Below are 20,339 nucleotides of genomic sequence, written 5' to 3' on the forward strand. Positions count from 1 at the left end.
ATATTCACACTCCTGCGACCTGTAGAAATGTAGTTCCTCCAAAACTTCCACTCTGGCCAAAGAGTCTAAGACTGTATAGAGTCTGACATGACCTGATTTTCAGTTTTTGGACACAGGACTTTGGGCTTTTTTCCCCCTGGCCAAAAAAAACTTCCAAAAACACAGTCTGTAAAATTCAAACGTAAGAAAGGTGGGAAACTGTGTTTTCTTCAATAATTCCTAAAGGCAATGAGTCCGGATGCTGATTTCTCCGTATGTGTATCAGGGACTCCTGGCTGATCCAGGGTGCCGAGTTTCAGACCCGTGCAACCTTTGGAAAGGTCAAAGGTCAGCCGCTCTGGTGTGTTTGTTGTAATAATTCCTAAAGGCATTGAGTCAGGAGTCTGATTTTTCGGTGTGTGTATCAGGGACTAAGGCTGATCCAGGGTGCCGAGTTTCAAACCTGTGCAACCTTCGGAAAGGTCAATGGTCAGCCGTTCGGGTGTGTTTTTTGTATTCATTCCTAAAGGCATTGAGCCAGGAGTCTGATTTTTCCGTATGTGTATCAGGGACTAAGGCTAATCTAGGGTGCCGAGTTTCAGACCTGTGTAACCTTCGGAAAGGTCAAAGGTCAGCCGTTTAGGTGTGTTTTTTGTAATAATTCCTAAAGGCATTAAGCCAGGAGTCTGATTTTTCCGTATGTGTATCAGGGACTAAGGCTGATCGAGGGTATTTTAATCTTTTTTCTACTGTCCTATAATATGAAGTTACAATCTTATAAGGTATATTGATGTACCCTCAGTGTTTGAATTTATAATGATTCTACTGTTTGGATGTGTTTTTCTATTTGTGTCTGTTTTTGTGCGCATTCAGCAGGGATACGGCTGTTTTCGGAATTTTTTTCATTTTTCTACTGTCCCATAACATAAACCTCACAAATAAAGTTAACATCTCATAAGATATAGTTATATACCTTCAGTGTTTGATTTTGCAATGATTTCACTGTTTGAATGTGTTTTTCTATTTTTGTCTGTTTTTGTGCGCATTCAGCTGGAATACGACTGTTTTCTGATTTGTTTTCATTTTTCTACTGTCCCATAACATAAACCTCACAAATAAAGTTAACATCTCATAAGATATAGTTATATACCTTCAGTGTTTGATTTTGCAATGATTTCACTGTTTGGATGTGTTTTTCTATTTGTCTCTGTTTTTGTGTGCATTCAGCAGGGATACGGCTGTTTTCTGATTTTTTTCTTTTTTTCTACTGTCCCATAACATAAACCTCACAAATAAAGTTAAAATCTTATAAGATATAGTTATATACCTTCAGTGTTTGATTTTGCAATGATTTCACTGTTTGGATGTGTTTTTCTATTTGTGTCTGTTTTTGTGCGCATTCAGCAGGGATTCGGCTGTTTTCTGATTTTTTTCTTTTTTTTATTGTCCCATAACATAAACCTCACAAATAAAGTTAACATCTCATAAGATATAGTTATATACCTTCAGTGTTTGATTTTGCAATGATTTCACTGTTTGGATGTGTTTTTCTATTTGTCTCTGTTTTTGTGTGCATTCAGCAGGGATACAGCTGTTTTCTGATTTTTTTCTTTTTTTTATTTTCCCATAACATAAACCTCACAAATAAAGTTAACATCTCATAACATATAGTTATATACCTTCAGTGTTTGATTTTGCAATGATTTCACTGTTTGAATGTGTTTTTCTATTTTTGTCTGTTTTTGTGCGCATTCAGCTGGAATACGACTGTTTTCTGATTTTTTTTCATTTTTCTACTGTCCCATAACATAAACCTCACAAATAAAGTTAACATCGTATAAGATATAGTTATATACCTTCAGTGTTTGATTTTGCAATGATTTCACTGTTTGAATGTGTTTTTCTATTTTTGTCTGTTTTTGTGCGCATTCAGCTGTAATACGACTGTTTTCTGATTTTTTTTCATTTTTCTACTGTCCCATAACATAAACCTCACAAATAAAGTTAACATCTTATAAGATATTCTTTGGTACCCTCAGTGTTTGATTTTGCAATGATTTCACTGTTTGGATGTGTTTTTCTATTTGTGTCCGTTTTTGTGCGCATTCAGCTGGAATACGACTGTTTTCTGATTTTTTTTCATTTTTCTACTGTCCCATAACATAAACCTCACAAATAAAGTTAACATCTTATAAGATATAGTTATATACCTTCAGTGTTTGATTTTGCAATGATTTCACTGTTTGGATGTGTTTTTCTATGGGTGTCTGTTTGTGTGCGCATTCAGCTGAGCTAAGGCTGTTTCCGGATTTTTTTCATTTTTCTACTTTCCCATAACATAAACCTCACAAATAAAGTTAACATCTTATAAGATATAGTTATATACCTTCAGTGTTTGAATTTATAATGATTTCACTGTTTGGATGTGTTTTTCTATTTGTGTCTGTTTTTGTGCGCATTCAGCAGGGATACGGCTGTTTTCGGATTTTTTTCATTTTTCTACTGTCCCATAACATAAACCTCACAAATAAAGTTTAAATCTTATAAGATATAGTTATATACCTTCAGTGTTTTATTTTGCAATGATTTCACTGTTTGGATGTGTTTTTCTATTTGTCTCTGTTTTTGTGTGCATTCAGCATGGATACGGCTGTTTTCTGACTTTTTTCATTTTTTTATTGTCCCATAACATAAACCTCACAAATAAAGTTAACATCTCATAAGATATAGTTATATACCTTCAGTGTTTGATTTTGCAATGATTTCACTGTTTGAATGTGTTTTTCTATTTTTGTCTGTTTTTGTGCGCATTCAGCTGGAATACGACTGTTTTCTGATTTTTTTTCATTTTTCTACTGTCCCATAACATAAACCTCACAAATAAAGTTAACATCTTATAAGATATAGTTATATACCTTCAGTGTTTGATTTTGCAATGATTTCACCGTTTGAATGTGTTTTTCTATTTTTGTCTGTTTTTGTGCGCATTCAGCTGGAATACGACTGTTTTCTGATTTTTTTTCATTTTTCTACTGTCCCATAACATAAACCTCACAAATAAAGTTAACATCTTATAAGATATAGTTATATACCTTCAGTGTTTGATTTTGCAATGATTTCACTGTTTGGATGTGTTTTTCTATTTGTCTCTGTTTTTGTGTGCATTCAGCAGGGATACGGCTGTTTTCTGATTTTTTTCTTTTTTTCTACTGTCCCATAACATAAACCTCACAAATAAAGTTAAAATCTCATAAGATATAGTTATATACCTTCAGTGTTTGATTTTGCAATGATTTCACTGTTTGGATGTGTTTTTCTATTTGTGTCTGTTTTTGTGCGCATTCAGCAAGGATACGGCTGTTTTCTGATTTTTTTCTTTTTTTTATTGTCCCATAACATAAACCTCACAAATAAAGTTAACATCTCATAAGATATAGTTATATACCTTCAGTGTTTGATTTTGCAATGATTTCACTGTTTGAATGTGTTTTTCTATTTTTGTCTGTTTTTGTGCGCATTCAGCTGGAATACGACTTTTTTCTGATTTGTTTTCATTTTTCTACTGTCCCATAACATAAACCTCACAAATAAAGTTAACATCTCATAAGATATAGTTATATACCTTCAGTGTTTGATTTTGCAATGATTTCACTGTTTGGATGTGTTTTTCTATTTGTGTCTGTTTTTGTGCGCATTCAGCAGGGATACGGCTGTTTTCGGAATTTTTTTCATTTTTCTACTGTCCCATAACATAAACCTCACAAATAAAGTTAAAATCTTATAAGATATAGTTATATACCTTCAGTGTTTGATTTTGCAATGATTTCACTGTTTGGATGTGTTTTTCTATTTGTCTCTGTTTTTGTGTGCATTCAGCAGGGATACAGCTGTTTTCTGATTTTTTTCTTTTTTTTATTGTCCCATAACATAAACCTCACAAATAAAGTTAACATCTCATAAGATATAGTTATATACCTTCAGTGTTTGATTTTGCAATGATTTCACTGTTTGAATGTGTTTTTCTATTTTTGTCTGTTTTTGTGCGCATTCAGCTGGAATACGACTGTTTTCTGATTTTTTTTCATTTTTCTACTGTCCCATAACATAAACCTCACAAATAAAGTTAACATCGTATAAGATATAGTTATATACCTTCAGTGTTTGATTTTGCAATGATTTCACTGTTTGAATGTGTTTTTCTATTTTTGTCTGTTTTTGTGCGCATTCAGCTGGAATACGACTGTTTTCTGATTTTTTTTCATTTTTCTACTGTCCCATAACATAAACCTCACAAATAAAGTTAACATCTTATAAGATATTCTTCGGTACCCTCAGTGTTTGATTTTGCAATGATTTCACTGTTTGGATGTGTTTTTCTATTTGTGTCCGTTTTTGTGCGCATTCAGCTGGAATACGTCTGTTTTCTGATTTTTTTTCATTTTCTACTGTCCCATAACATAAACCTCACAAATAAAGTTAACATCTTATAAGATATAGTTATATACCTTCAGTGTTTGATTTTGCAATGATTTCACTGTTTGGATGTGTTTTTCTATTTGTGTCTGTTTTTGTGTGCATTCAGCTGAGATAATGCTGTTTCCGGATTTTTTTAATTTTTCTGCTGTCCCATAACATAAACCTCACAAATGAAGTTAACATCTTAAAAGATTTAGTTCTGTACCCTCAGTGTTTGATTTTGCAATGATTTCACTGTTGGGATGTGTTCTTCTATTTGTGTCTGTTTGTGTGCGCATTCAGCTGAGATAAGGCTGTTTCCGGATTTTGTTAATTTTTGTACTTTCCCATAACATAAACCTCACAAATGAAGTTAACATCTTAAAAGATTTAGTTCTGTACCCTCAGTGTTTGATTTTGCAATGATTTCACTGTTTGGATGTGTTTTTCTATGGGTGTCTGTTTGTGTGTGCATTCAGCTGAGCTAAGGCTGTTTCCGGATTTTTTTCATTTTTCTACTTTCCCATAACATAAACCTCACAAATAAAGTTAAAATCTTAAAAGATTTAGTTCTGTACCCTCAGTGTTTGATTTTGCAATGATTTCACTGTTTGGATGTGTTTTTCTATGGGTGTCTGTTTGTGTGCGCATTCAGCTGAGCTAAGGCTGTTTTCGGATTTTTTTCATTTTTCTACTTTCCCATAACATAAACCTCACAAATAAAGTTTAAATCTTATAAGATATAGTTATATACCTTCAGTGTTTTATTTTGCAATGATTTCACTGTTTGGATGTGTTTTTCTATTTGTCCCTGTTTTTGTGTGCATTCAGCATGGATACGGCTGTTTTCTGACTTTTTTCATTTTTTTATTGTCCCATAACATAAACCTCACAAATAAAGTTAACATCTCATAAGATATAGTTATATACCTTCAGTGTTTGATTTTGCAATGATTTCACTGTTTGAATGTGTTTTTCTATTTTTGTCTGTTTTTGTGCGCATTCAGCTGGAATACGACTGTTTTCTGATTTTTTTTCATTTTTCTACTGTCCCATAACATAAACCTCACAAATAAAGTTAACATCTTATAAGATATAGTTATATACCTTCAGTGTTTGATTTTGCAATGATTTCACTGTTTGAATGTGTTTTTCTATTTGTGTCTGTTTTTGTGCGCATTCAGCTGGAATACGACTGTTTTCTGATTTTTTTTCATTTTTCTACTGTCCCATAACATAAACCCACAAATAAAGTTAACATCTTATAAGATATTCTTCGGTACCCTCAGTGTTTGATTTTGCAATGATTTCACTGTTTGGATGTGTTTTTCTATTTGTGTCTGTTTTTGTGCGCATTCAGCTGGAATACGACTCTTTTCTGATTTTTTTCATTTTCTACTGTCCCATAACATAAACCTCACAAATAAAGTTAACATCTTATAAGATATACTAAATGTACCCTCGTCGTTCCGCTCGTCTTGGGACCCCAAACGACATATGAAATATTCACACTCCTGCGACCTGTAGAAATGTAGTTCCTCCAAAACTTCCACTCTGGCCAAAGAGTCTAAGACTGTATAGAGTCTGACATGACCTGATTTTCAGTTTTTGGACACAGGACTTTGGGCTTTTTTCCCCCTGGCCAAAAAAAACTGCCAAAAACACAGTCTGTAAAATTCAAACGTAAGAAAGGTGGGAAACTGTCTTTTCTTCAATAATTCCTAAAGGCAATGAGCCCGGATGCTGATTTCTCCGTATGTGTATCAGGGACTCCTGGCTGATCCAGGGTGCCGAGTTTCAGACCCGTGCAACCTTTGGAAAGGTCAAAGGTCAGCCGCTGTGGTGTGTTTTTTGTAATAATTCCTAAAGGCATTGAGTCAGGAGTCTGATTTTTCCGTATGTGTATCAGGGACTAAAGCTTATCCCGGTTGCCAAGTTTCAGACCTGTGCAACTTTCGGAAAAGGTCAATGGTCAGCCGTTCGGGTGTGTTTTTTGTAATAATTCCTAAAGGCATTAAGCCAGGAGTCTGATTTTTCCGTATGTGTATAAGGGACTAAGGCTAATCCAGGGTGCCGAGTTTCAGACCCGTGCAACCTTTGGAAAGGTCAAAGGTCAGCCGTTCGGTTGTGTTTTTTGTAATAATTCCTAAAGGCATTGAGCCAGGAGTCTGATTTTTCCGTGTGTGTATCAGGGACTAAGGCTGATCCAGGGTGCCGAGTTTCAGACCTGTGTAACCTTCGGAAAGGTCAAAGGTCAGCCGTTCGGGTGTGTTTTTTGTAATAATTCCTAAAGGCATTGAGTCAGGAGTCTGATTTTTCCGTATGTGTATCAGGGACTAAGGCTGATCGAGGGTATTTTAATCTTTTTTCTACTGTCCTATAATATGAAGTTAACATCTTATAAGGTATATTGATGTACCCTCAGTGTTTGATTTTGCAATGATTTCACTGTTTGGATGTGTTTTTCCATTTGTGTCTGTTTTTGTGCGCATTCAGCAGGGATACGGCTGTTTTCTGAATTTTTTTCATTTTTCTACTGTCCCATAACATAAACCTCACAAATAAAGTTAAAATCTCATAAGATATAGTTTTATACCTTCAGTGTTTGATTTTGCAATGATTTCACTGTTTGAATGTGTTTTTCTATTTTTGTCTGTTTTTGTGCGCATTCAGCTGGAATACGACTGTTTTCTGATTTTTTTTCATTTTCTACTGTCCCATAACATAAACCTCACAAATAAAGTTAACATCTTATAAGATATACTAATGTACCCTCGTCGTTCCGCTCGTCTTGGGACCCCAAACGACATATGAAATATTCACACTCCTGCGACCTGTAGAAATGTAGTTCCTCCAAAACTTCCACTCTGGCCAAAGAGTCTAAGACTGTATAGAGTCTGACATGACCTGATTTTCAGTTTTTGGACACAGGACTTTGGGCTTTTTTCCCCCTGGCCAAAAAAAACTGCCAAAAACACAGTCTGTAAAATTCAAACGTAAGAAAGGTGGGAAACTGTCTTTTCTTCAATAATTCCTAAAGGCAATGAGCCCGGATGCTGATTTCTCCGTATGTGTATCAGGGACTCCTGGCTGATCCAGGGTGCCGAGTTTCAGACCCGTGCAACCTTTGGAAAGGTCAAAGGTCAGCCGCTGTGGTGTGTTTTTTGTAATAATTCCTAAAGGCATTGAGTCAGGAGTCTGATTTTTCCGTATGTGTATCAGGGACTAAAGCTAATCCAGGGTGCCGAGTTTCAGACCCGTGCAACCTTTGGAAAGGTCAAAGGTCAGCCGTTCGGGTGTGTTTTTTGTAATAATTCCTAAAGGCATTGAGCCAGGAGTCTGATTTTTCTGTGTGTGTATCAGGGACTAAGGCTGATCCAGGGTGCCGAGTTTCAAACCTGTGCAACCTTCGGAAAGGTCAAAGGTCAGCCGTTCGGGTGTGTTTTTTGTAATAATTCCTAAAGGCATTGAGTCAGGAGTCTGATTTTTCCGTATGTGTATCAGGGACTAAGGCTAATCTAGGGTGCCGAGTTTCAGACCTGTGTAACCTTCGGAAAGGTCAAAGGTCAGCCGTTTAGGTGTGTTTTTTGTAATAATTCCTAAGGCATTAAGCCAGGAGTCTGATTTTTCCGTATGTGTATCAGGGACTAAGGCTGATCGAGGGTATTTTAATCTTTTTTCTACTGTCCTATAATATGAAGTTAACATCTTATAAGGTATATTGATGTACCCTCAGTGTTTGAATTTATAATGATTTCACTGTTTGGATGTGTTTTTCTATTTGTGTCTGTTTTTGTGCGCATTCAGCAGGGATACGGCTGTTTTCAGATTTTTTTCATTTTTCTACTGTCCCATAACATAAACCTCACAAATGAAGGTAACAACTTAAAAGATTTAGTTCTGTACCCTCAGTGTTTGATTTTGCAAAGATTTCACTGTTTGGATGTGTTTTTCTATGGGTGTCTGTTTGTGTGCACATTCAGCTGAGATAAGGCTGTTTCCGGATTTTTTTAATTTTTCTGCTGTCCCATAACGTAAACCTCACAAATGAAGTTAACATCTTAAAAGATTTAGTTCTGTACCCTCAGTGTTTGATTTTGCAATGATTTCACTGTTTGGATGTGTTTTTCTATGGGTGTCTGTTTGTGTGCACATTCAGCTGAGATAAGGCTGTTTCCGGATTTTTTTCATTTTTCTACTTTCCCATAACATAAACCTCACAAATGAAGTTAAAATCTTAAAAGATTTAGTTCCGTACCCTCAGTGTTTGATTTTGCAATGATTTCACTCTTGGGATGTGTTTTTCTATTGGTGTCAGTTTGTGTGCGCATTCAGCTGAGATAAGGCTGTTTCCGGATTTTTTTCATTTTTCTGCTGTCCCATAAGATAAACCTCACAAATTAAGTTAACAACTTAAAAGATTTAGTTCTGTACCCTCAGTGTTTGATTTTGCAAATATTTCACTGTTTGGATGTGTTTTTCTATGGGTGTCTGTTTGTGTGCGCATTCAGCTGAGATAAGGCTGTTTCCGGATTTTTTTCATTTTTCTACTTTCCCATAACATAAACCTCACAAATGAAGTTAACATCTTAAAAGATTTAGTTCTGTACCCTCAGTGTTTGATTTTGCAATGATTTCACTGTTGGGATGTGTTTTTCTATAAGTGTCTGTTTGTGCCATATTCAGCTGAGATAAGGCTGTTTCCGGATTTTTTTCATTTTTCTACTTTCGCATAACATTAACCTCACAAATGAAGTTAACATCTTAAAAGATTTAGTTCTGTACCCTCAGTGTTTGATTTTGCAATGATTTCACTGTTTGGATGTGTTTTTCTATTGGTGTCTGTTTTTGTGCGCATTCTGCTGAGATATGGCTGTTTCCGGATTTTATTAAATTTTTCTGCTGTCCCATAATATAAACCTCATAAATGAAGTTAACAACTTAAAAGATTTAGTTCTGTACCCTCAGTGTTTGATTTTGCAAATATTTCACTGTTTGGATGTGTTTTTCTATGGGTGTCTGTTTGTGTGAACATTCAGCTGAGATAAGGCTGTTTCCGGATTTTTTTTATTTTTCTGCTGTCCCATAATATAAACCTCATAAATGAAGTTAACAACTTAAAAGATTTAGTTCAGTACCCTCAGTGTTTGATTTTGCAAATATTTCACTGTTTGGATGTGTTTTTCTATGTGTGTCTGTTTGTGTGCGCATTCAGCTGAGATAAGGCTGTTTCCGGAATTTTTTTTCATTTTTCTGCTGTCCCATAAGATAAACCTCACAAATGAAGTTAACAACTTAAAAGATTTAGTTCTGTACCCTCAGTGTTTGATTTTGCAAAGATTTCACTGTTTGGATGTGTTTTTCTATGGGTGTCTGTTTGTGTGCACATTCAGCTGAGATAAGGCTGTTTCCGGATTTTTTAAATTTTTCTGCTGTCCCATAACATAAACCTCACAAATGAAGTTAACATCTTAAAAGATGTAGTTCTGTACCCTCAGTGTTTGATTTTGCAATGATTTCACTGTTGGGATGTGTTTTTCTATAAGTGTCTGTTTGTGCCCTATTCAGCTGAGATAAGGCTGTTTCCGGATTCTTTTCATTTTTCTACTTTCCCATAACATAAACCTCACAAATAAAGTTAACATCTTATAAGATATACTAATGTACCCTCGTCGTTCCGCTCGTCTTGGGACCCCAAACGACATATGAAATATTCACACTCCTGCGACCTGTAGAAATGTAGTTCCTCCAAAACTTCCACTCTGGCCAAAGAGTCTAAGACTGTATAGAGTCTGACATGACCTGATTTTCAGTTTTTGGACACAGGACTTTGGGCTTTTTTCCCCCTGGCCAAAAAAAACTGCCAAAAACACAGTCTGTAAAATTCAAACGTAAGAAAGGTGGGAAACTGTCTTTTCTTCAATAATTCCTAAAGGCAATGAGCCCGGATGCTGATTTCTCCGTATGTGTATCAGGGACTCCTGGCTGATCCAGGGTGCCGAGTTTCAGACCCGTGCAACCTTTGGAAAGGTCAAAGGTCAGCCGCTGTGGTGTGTTTTTTGTAATAATTCCTAAAGGCATTGAGTCAGGAGTCTGATTTTTCCGTATGTGTATCAGGGACTAAAGCTTATCCCGGTTGCCAAGTTTCAGACCTGTGCAACTTTCGGAAAAGGTCAATGGTCAGCCGTTCGGGTGTGTTTTTTGTAATAATTCCTAAAGGCATTAAGCCGAGAGTGTGATTTTTCCGTATGTGTATAAGGGACTAAGGCTAATCCAGGGTGCCGAGTTTCAGACCCGCGCAACCTTCGGGAAGGTCAAAGGTCAGCCGTTCGGGTGTGTTTTTTGTAATAATTCCTAAAGGCATTGAGCCAGGAGTCTGATTTTTCTGTACGTGTATCAGGGATTTAGGCCTATCCCGGGTGCAGAGTTTCAGACCTGTGCAACCTTCGGAAAGGTCAATGGTCAGCCGTTCGGGTGTGTTTTTTTTAATAATTCCTAAAGGCATTAAGCCAGGAGTCTGATTTTTCCGTATGTGTATCAGGGACTAAGGCTAATCCAGGGTGCCGAGTTTCAGACCCGTGCAACCTTTGGAAAGGTCAAAGGTCAGCCGTTCAGGTGGGTTTTTTGTAATAATTCCTAAAGGCATTGAGCCAGGAGTCTGATTTTTCCGTGTGTGTATCAGGGACTAAGGCTGATCCAGGGTGCCGAGTTTCAGACCTGTGTAACCTTCGGAAAGTTCAAAGGTCAGCCGTTTAGGTTTGTTTTTTGTAATAATTCCTAAAGGCATTAAGCCAGGAGTCTGATTTTTCCGTATGTGTATCAGGGACTAAGGCTGATCGAGGGTATTTTAATCTTTTTTCTACTGTCCTATAATATGAAGTTAACATCTTATAAGGTATATTGATGTACCCTCAGTGTTTGATTTTGCAATGATTTCACTGTTTGGATGTGTTTTTCTATTTGTCTCTGTTTTTGTGTGCATTCAGCAGGGATACGGCTGTTTTCTGATTTTTTTCATTTTTTTATTGTCCCATAAAATAAACCTCACAAATAAAGTTAACATCTCATAAGATATAGTTATATACCCTCAGTGTTTGATTTTGCAATGATTTCACTGTTTGGATGTGTTTTTCCATTTGTGCCTGTTTTTGTGCGCATTCAGCAGGGATACGGCTGTTTTCTGAATTTTTTTCATTTTTCTACTGTCCCATAACATAAACCTCACAAATAAAGTTAAAATCTCATAAGATATAGTTATATACCTTCAGTGTTTGATTTTGCAATGATTTCACTGTTTGAATGTGTTTTTCTATTTTTGTCTGTTTTTGTGCGCATTCAGCTGGAATACGACTGTTTTCTAATTTTTTTTCAATTTTCTACTGTCCCATAACATAAACCTCACAAATAAAGTTAACATCTTATAAGATATAGTTATATACCTTCAGTGTTTGATTTTGTAATGATTTCACTGTTTGAATGTGTTTTTCTATTTTTGTCTGTTTTTGTGCGCATTCAGCTGGAATACGACTGTTTTCTGATTTTTTTTCATTTTTCTACTGTCCCATAACATAAACCTCACAAATATAGTTAACATCTTATAAGATATTCTTCGGTACCCTCAGTGTTTGATTTTGCAATGATTTCACTGTTTGGATGTGTTTTTCTATTTGTGTCTGTTTTTGTGCGCATTCAGCAGGGATACGGCTGTTTTCAGATTTTTTTCATTTTTCTACTGTCCCATAACATAAACCTGACAAATAAAGTTAAAATCTTATAAGATATAGTTATATACCTTCAGTGTTTTATTTTGCAATGATGTCACTATTTGGATGTGTTTTTCTATTTGTCTCTGTTTTTGTGTGCATTCAGCAGGGATACGGCTGTTTTCTGATTTTTTTCATTTTTTTATTGTCCCATAAAATAAACCTCACAAATAAAGTTAACATCTCATAAGATATAGTTATATACCCTCAGTGTTTGATTTTGCAATGATTTCACTGTTTGGATGTGTTTTTCTATTTTTGTCTGTTTTTGTGCGCATTCAGCAGGGATACTGCTGTTTTCTGATTTTTTTCATTTTTCTACTGTCCCATAACATAAACCTCACAAATAAAGTTAACATCTTATAAGATATACTGATGTACCCTCAGTGTTTGATTTTGCAATGATTTCACTGTTTGGATGTGTTTTTCTATTTGTGTCTGTTTTTGTGCGCATTCAGCAGGGATACGGCTGTTTTCAGATTTTTTTCATTTTTCTACTGTCCCATAACATAAACCTGACAAATAAAGTTAAAATCTTATAAGATATAGTTATATACCTTCAGTGTTTTATTTTGCAATGATGTCACTGTTTGGATGTGTTTTTCTATTTTTGTCTGTTTTTGTGCGCATTCAGCAGGGATACGGCTGTTTTCTGATTTTTTTCATTTTTTTATTGTCCCATAACATAAACCTCACAAATAAAGTTAAAATCTTATAAGATATAGTTATATACCTTCAGTGTTTTATTTTGCAATGATGTCACTGTTTGGATGTGTTTTTCTATTTGTCTCTGTTTTTGTGTGCATTCAGCAGGGATACGGCTGTTTTCTGATTTTTTTCATTTTTTTATTGTCCCATAAAATAAACCTCACAAATAAAGTTAACATCTCATAAGATATAGTTATATACCTTCAGTGTTTGATTTTGCAATGATTTCACTGTTTGAATGTGTTTTTCTATTTTTGTCTGTTTTTGTGCGCATTCAGCTGGAATACGACTGTTTTCTGATTTTTTTTCATTTTTCTACTGTCCCATAACATAAACCTCACAAATAAAGTTAACATCTTATAAGATATTCTTCGGTACCCTCAGTGTTTGATTTTGCAATGATTTCACTGTTTGGATGTGTTTTTCTATTTTTGTCTGTTTTTGTGCGCATTCAGCTGGAATGCGACTGTTTTCTGATTTTTTTTCATTTTCTACTGTCCCATAACATAAACCTCACAAATAAAGTTAACATCTTATAAGATATACTAATGTACCCTCGTCGTTCCGCTCGTCTTGGGACCCCAAACGACATATGAAATATTCACACTCCTGCGACCTGTAGAAATGTAGTTCCTCCAAAACTTCCACTCTGGCCAAAGAGTCTAAGACTGTATAGAGTCTGACATGACCTGATTTTCAGTTTTTGGACACAGGACTTTGGGCTTTTTTCCCCCTGGCCAAAAAAAACTGCCAAAAACACAGTCTGTAAAATTCAAACGTAAGAAAGGTGGGAAACTGTCTTTTCTTCAATAATTCCTAAAGGCAATGAGCCCGGATGCTGATTTCTCCGTATGTGTATCAGGGACTCCTGGCTGATCCAGGGTGCCGAGTTTCAGACCCGTGCAACCTTTGGAAAGGTCAAAGGTCAGCCGCTGTGGTGTGTTTTTTGTAATAATTCCTAAAGGCATTGAGTCAGGCGTCTGATTTTTCCGTATGTGTATCAGGGACTGAAGCTTATCCCGGTTGCCGAGTTTCAGACCTGTGCAACTTTCGGAAAAGGTCAGTGGTCAGCCGTTCGGGTGTGTTTTTTGTAATAATTCCTAAAGGCATTAAGCCAGGAGTCTGATTTTTCCGTATGTGTATCAGGGACTAAGGCTAATCCAGGGTGCCGAGTTTCAGACCCGTGCAACCTTTGGAAAGGTCAAAGGTCAGCCGTTCGGGTGTGTTTTTTGTAATAATTCCTAAAGGCATTAAGCCAGGAGTCTGATTTTTCCGTGTGTGTATCAGGGACTAAGGCTGATCGAGGGTATTTAAATATTTTTTCTACTGTCCTATAATATGAAGTTAACATCTTATAAGGTATATTGATGTACCCTCAGTGTTTGAATTTATAATGATTTCACTGTTTGGATGTGTTTTTCTATTTGTGTCTGTTTTTGTGCGCATTCAGCAGGGATACGGCTGTTTTCGGAATTTTTTTCATTTTTCTACTGTCCCATAACATAAACCTCACAAATAAAGTTAAAATCTTATAAGATATAGTTATATACCTTCAGTGTTTGATTTTGCAATGATTTCACTGTTTGGATGTGTTTTTCTATTTGTCTCTGTTTTTGTGTGCATTCAGCAGGGATACGACTGTTTTCTGATTTTTTTCATTTTTTTATTGTCCCATAAAATAAACCTCACAAATAAAGTTAACATCTCATAAGATATAGTTATATACCTTCAGTGTTTGATTTTGCAATGATTTCACTGTTTGAATGTGTTTTTCTATTTTTGTCTGTTTTTGTGCGCATTCAGCTGGAATACGACTGTTTTCTGATTTTTTTTCATTTTTCTACTGTCCCATAACATAAACCTCACAAATAAAGTTAACATCTTATAAGATATTCTTCGGTACCCTCAGTGTTTGATTTTGCAATGATTTCACTGTTTGGATGTGTTTTTCTATTTTTGTCTGTTTTTGTGCGCATTCAGCAGGGATACGGCTGTTTTCTGATTTTTTTTCATTTTCTACTGTCCCATAACATAAACCTCACAAATAAAGTTAACATCTTATAAGATATACTAATGTACCCTCGTTGTTCCGCTCGTCTTGGGACCCCAAACGACATATGAAATATTCACACTCCTGCGACCTGTAGAAATGTAGTTCCTCCAAAACTTCCACTCTGGCCAAAGAGTCTAAGACTGTATAGAGTCTGACATGACCTGATTTTCAGTTTTTGGACACAGGACTTTGGGCTTTTTTCCCCCTGGCCAAAAAAAACTGCCAAAAACACAGTCTGTAAAATTCAAACGTAAGAAAGGTGGGAAACTGTCTTTTCTTCAATAATTCCTAAAGGCAATGAGCCCGGAAGCTGATTTCTCCGTATGTGTATCAGGGACTCCTGGCTGATCCAGGGTGCCGAGTTTCAGACCTGTGCAACCTTCGGGAAGGTCAAAGGTCAGCCTTTCGGGTGTGTTTTTTGTAATAATTCCTAAAGGCATTGAGCCAGGAGTCTGATTTTTTCTGTACGTGTATCAGGGATTTAGGCTTATCCCGGGTGCAGAGTTTCAGACCTGTGCAACCTTCGGAAAGGTCAATGGTCAGCCGTTCGGGTGTGTTTTTTGTAATAATTCCTAAAGGCATTAAGCCAGGAGTCTGATTTTTCCATATGTGTATCAGGGACTAAGGCTAATCTAGGGTGCCGAGTTTCAGACCTGTGTAACCTTCGGAAAGGTCAAAGGTCAGCCTTTTAGGTGTGTTTTTTGTAATAATTCCTAAAGGCATTAAGCCAGGAGTCTGATTTTTCCTTATGTGTATCAGGGACTAAGGCTGATCTAGGGTGCCGAGTTTCAGACCCGTGCAACCTTTGGAAAGGTCAAAGGGTGTGTCTTTTGTAATAATTCCTAAAGGCATTAAGCCAGGAGACTGATTTTTCCTTATGTGTATCAGGGACTAAGGCTGATCGAGGGTATTTTAATCTTTTTTCTACTGTCCTATAATATGAAGTTAACATCTTATAAGGTATATTGATGTACCCTCAGTGTTTGAATTTATAATGATTTCACTGTTTGGATGTGTTTTTCTATTTGTGTCTGTTTTTGTGCGCATTCAGCAGGGATACGGCTGTTTTCGGAATTTTTTTCATTTTTCTACTGTCCCATAACATAAACCTCACAAATAAAGTTAAAATCTTATAAGATATTCTTCGCTACCCTCAGTGTTTGATTTTGCAATGATTTCACTGTTTGGATGTGTTTTTCCTATTTGTCTCTGTTTTTGTGCGCATTCAGCAGGGATACGGCTGTTTTCTGATTTTTTTCATTTTTCTACTGTCCCATAACATAAACCTCACAAAGGGTGATTTAGATTTCTCTTTTGTTTATTCACTGCATTTTGTTGATTGATGATTGATTCATTTTTTTCACAACTGCCTAAAACCTTTGCACAGTACTGTGGACAGTAGAAAAAAATCCGAAAACAGCCTTATCTCGGCTGGATGCGCACACAAACAGACACCAATAGAAAAACACATCCCAACAGTGAAATCATTGCAAAATCAAACACAGAAGTATATCTTATATTATGTTAACTTCATTAGTGAGGTTTATATTATGGGACAGTAGAAAAAAGAAAAAAATCCGAAAACAGCCTAACCTCAGCTGAATACGTCCAGTGAAAGTAAAATCATAAACTACTGATAAAAAATAAGGATTTTATACTTCATCAAAAAATGTTACCCTATTGTTTGTGGCAAAAAGTGAACTTTGACCCTATATTCCTCCAAAACGTATACAGTAAAAGTACTCCATACTACTAGTATATGAAGTATAAGTGGTACTGAGTTCAGTGAAAGTGAAATCATTCACTACTAATACAAATTATGGATTTTAAACTTCATCAAAAACGGATGATCACACAGGTCATACAAAACATCTAGCTTATGTTTGATTTGATGTAATTATTTTACATGTAATCACTATAATATGATAGGGTTAGGGTTAGTTTTGATAAATTATTTAACCTTTTTCTTTTTCAGTACATTGTGACTGATGAGGTCGAGGTCTTCAGCGTCTGAGGCTGTGTCTTTGACAGTCAGGATGAATTGAGCCCCAAACAAAGTGAAACATTGTGTTTACCTGTAATTGCACCTGTGTAAACAAAACCAGACTTTTGTTTGGGTTCACGTAGAGGGCAAGTCTTTGAAGTCCCTCAAGATGCCTGTTGGTTTTTTTTACTCAAAGGAGTGAATGTGTGTATGAGCCTCTTTGTAGGTGTAGGTGCCTGTGTATCATGTCGATTTGAACTTGATGTGAGAACAAGAAGTGCCTGGAGTTGCACATACACACAGACACACAGACACAGACACACACACACACACACACACACATTTATTCCTAAACCCACATTCACACCATACTATGATATCCCTAAAATACACCCACATCATTTTAGCTTCAGATATTGATTGAATAGTGTGTTATATGATAATGAAAAATGTTGATATTCCCTGACAGTGGAAAATAACTTCACCTACACCAAATTTGAAGCAATTTGGTGTAAGATATCCTCAAAAAAAAATCCAAACGCACAAAGAATGCAGAGGATTAATCTGTAATGTTTTTATTACCAAAAATCTTGGAAGCGAACATTTCTGCCATGCATGTATGGTGAAACAAAGGGGCAGTTTATTTCAACTACTACTGTAGCTTTAAGATAATTATCGACCATCATCACACTCCAACGCAACGTAGTTCCCCACCACAGCAGCAGCGGATTAATATCCAAAACGTGAACAGGTTAGTGTCTGCTCAGCAGGTGGATGAACATGTAATGGAGTTGCAGCATCAGTCGCTGACCAAGGAATTACTGGGGAAGTTGGTGGTAGAGGGAGGCTATTGACATGTCACAGGAAGATGCTCAAAAATGTAGAGGTAAGTGAAATTTTACATTATTATAATGAGCTAAACAGCAGGCCATTGCTAAAATGTGTTCGTTAATTACAGTAACTACGTCTTTTCACTACATACATACACATGCATTTAAACACACACGCATTAATCGAAATATAGTTAATACTAATATATGCACATGTAAATGTTCCATGCTCTTTTTTTTCTTTTTCGCTTTGCTGTTTTTTGCGAAAGTTTAGTGTTTAAATGCAGTCAGTATCCTATCTCTGAGATGGTGTTGTCTGCGACGTTACACGGGAGTCAGACTTTCTGTCTGAACAGTTCCACTGTGAGAACCGATGTCCTCTCACCCGGACCCGCAGCTGCAAAGCTCCCGTTTTCGCGGAACCGCTTGCTGTGTTTCGGCTGCGTCTTCGGTTGTGAGGACTGTGGGTCACATTGCTGATCTGTTCAGAGAGCTTCGCTGGTGCTGCTGCTGCACTGTCCTGTCTATTTAACAAGTAGGCTATACACTAAATCTATCCCTCTATTCTTAAAAATTAGGTCCACTCTGAATGTTGATACAGTGTGGGTGTTGTAATTATTATTTTTTTTTTATGACAGTCTTTTCCATTCTTACAACGCACAGTTAACGTGACTGGATTCTGCTTCATCCGGGGAAAGAGGTTGACCCTCAGGCTTTGGACACCTACAGTATTTAGTTGATGACAAACTGTTTCCTTAACCCTCAGGCTTCATTATGATTCATTTCCACTGTGTTAGTGCATATGGCACACTTTCTTGTAAGAAGGTCTCTTGGCAAATTGGAATTCAAATGAAAACATTTTATTAATAGATCAATAGAACACTGAACATTGTTTTCACCATACACTTGAGTATATGGCAGGAATGTTCACTCCCAAGAATTGTTGTCATAAAAGATTAATACTTTTGTCCTGCATCAGTCCTCCTTAAAAACCACCAAATATTCAATCATTTCCATATTACAAATGTCCTCTTTTCAAATTAAGAGGGGAGGGAGTACATGTTTTAGCTGATGCTACACAAAACTAACAATGCCGCAAAGTTAATATTGTGGGTAATCTTTGACATATTCAAGACTGATTAAAAAAAAATCTCCCAGCCACCCAACATTTGTCATATCTGTTGCCAGTACAACCCATGAAATGCTCATTTGTACTTGTCAGGAAGTCACTGCAGCTCTGACCTTGTAACCTAAATATGTTTCTGCTTCAAAATCACTTTGTTTCATACATGAGGCTAATGTCTGGCAGATTATACCAATCTTAGCCAATATGTTAAATCCTGACTCCCATCTTTTTTTTTTAATGTATTTTGTAGCATTTTTTTATATAGTCCCAATATAATTCTAATTGTGGTTTCTTTGTATGCGTTGATTATGATGATCTGGATCACACTATTCACTTCTCAGGAGGGGTCCATCCTGATCTCTTTCATATAGTAGTCTCTAAGTTGCAGGAATCCACAGAATTCATGATTGATTATCTAAATCCTTTTTTTCTGTCATATTTTGGAAACTCTCAAGCTGTCCATCTTTCACCAAAACACACCATGCTGTGATTCCCTTGGTTGTCCACTGTTTAAATCCTATATCGTACCTAGTCGGTGTAAAATTGCTATCATATTCAATAAATTAGTGTCTTTCTGTATCTTATATTTTTTTATTATGCTGAACCATATTTTGTATGTGAACATCGTGATTGTGTCTATTTGGTTGTGAATCTTCTTGTATGTTTCTTTATCCCCAATTATATTCTGTACTGGGTTTTCTCCAAACTCTTTTTCTATTTCATTTCACTGTGTCTGGTTTGCACCAACCTACAATATATCTCAATTGGGCCGCATGGTAGTATTCCTTTAATTTTGGAAGTCTCATCCCTCCTTCTTCTTTTGGCAGCTGGAGAGTTTCCAGTCTTATCGTGGGTCTTTTGCCACCCCAACTAAACTTTGATATCATTTTATTCCAGCTCATAAATTGGGGTTTGGGGGACCTCTACTGGTAGGGCTTGGAATAGGTATAAGGGTCAGGGTCAGCGAGTCGGCAGCACCCCGCTTTACTGTAGCTTTAGGCTGCAGCAGAGAGCCCCCCTTACAGCAACAACTTTGGCTCTTTCTCTCCCACTCCTGACCCGCCCCAGAGCCTGGTGATGATCATGAAACACCTTTTGTAGAGGTAGAGAAAAAGAAAAGAAAAGCTTGTTATAAAATAAATATATATAAATATATATATATATATATATATATTATAAAATCACGACAAACCCACACCAAAACCCCCCAAACATTTATGACCTTCCCCAAAGTTTCATCTTGGAATGCCCATGGCATCCAATCAAATTCTTTTAGAGCCCAACAAATTAAATTCTTGTTGAAAACTGACTTTGACATATTATGTTGTCAAGAACTGAGACTGAACACAAGTAAAGAGTAAAGGTATCCAGCATGTGGAACAAAGGTCTAAGTGTAATTTCTATTGGCGAAAGTAAAGCTGATGGTGGGATCTTTTTTCTA

The 20,339-nt window shown here is 36.3% G+C and overlaps 1 protein-coding gene across 2 annotated transcripts in view; it reads left to right on the forward strand.

The window, feature by feature from the left end:
• The window catches only part of LOC131459952 (uncharacterized), a 270,707-nt gene that overhangs the window by 64,283 nt on the left and 186,085 nt on the right, over window positions 1-20,339 (forward strand). The window contains exon 1 of one of the 2 annotated variants that reach the window (XM_058630137.1): window positions 17,739-17,828. The exons of the other annotated variant lie outside the window; for it this stretch is intronic. Within the exon in view, the coding sequence (XP_058486120.1) occupies window positions 17,811-17,828 (18 nt within the window). The 5' untranslated portion in view covers window positions 17,739-17,810. Of the gene's footprint in view, window positions 1-17,738; window positions 17,829-20,339 lie in introns of those variants that run through there. 2 annotated transcript variants of the gene reach the window in all.

This window comes from Solea solea, chromosome 5, assembly GCF_958295425.1.
Source record: "Solea solea chromosome 5, fSolSol10.1, whole genome shotgun sequence".
In the NCBI taxonomy this organism is placed as follows: Eukaryota; Metazoa; Chordata; class Actinopteri; order Pleuronectiformes; family Soleidae; genus Solea; species Solea solea.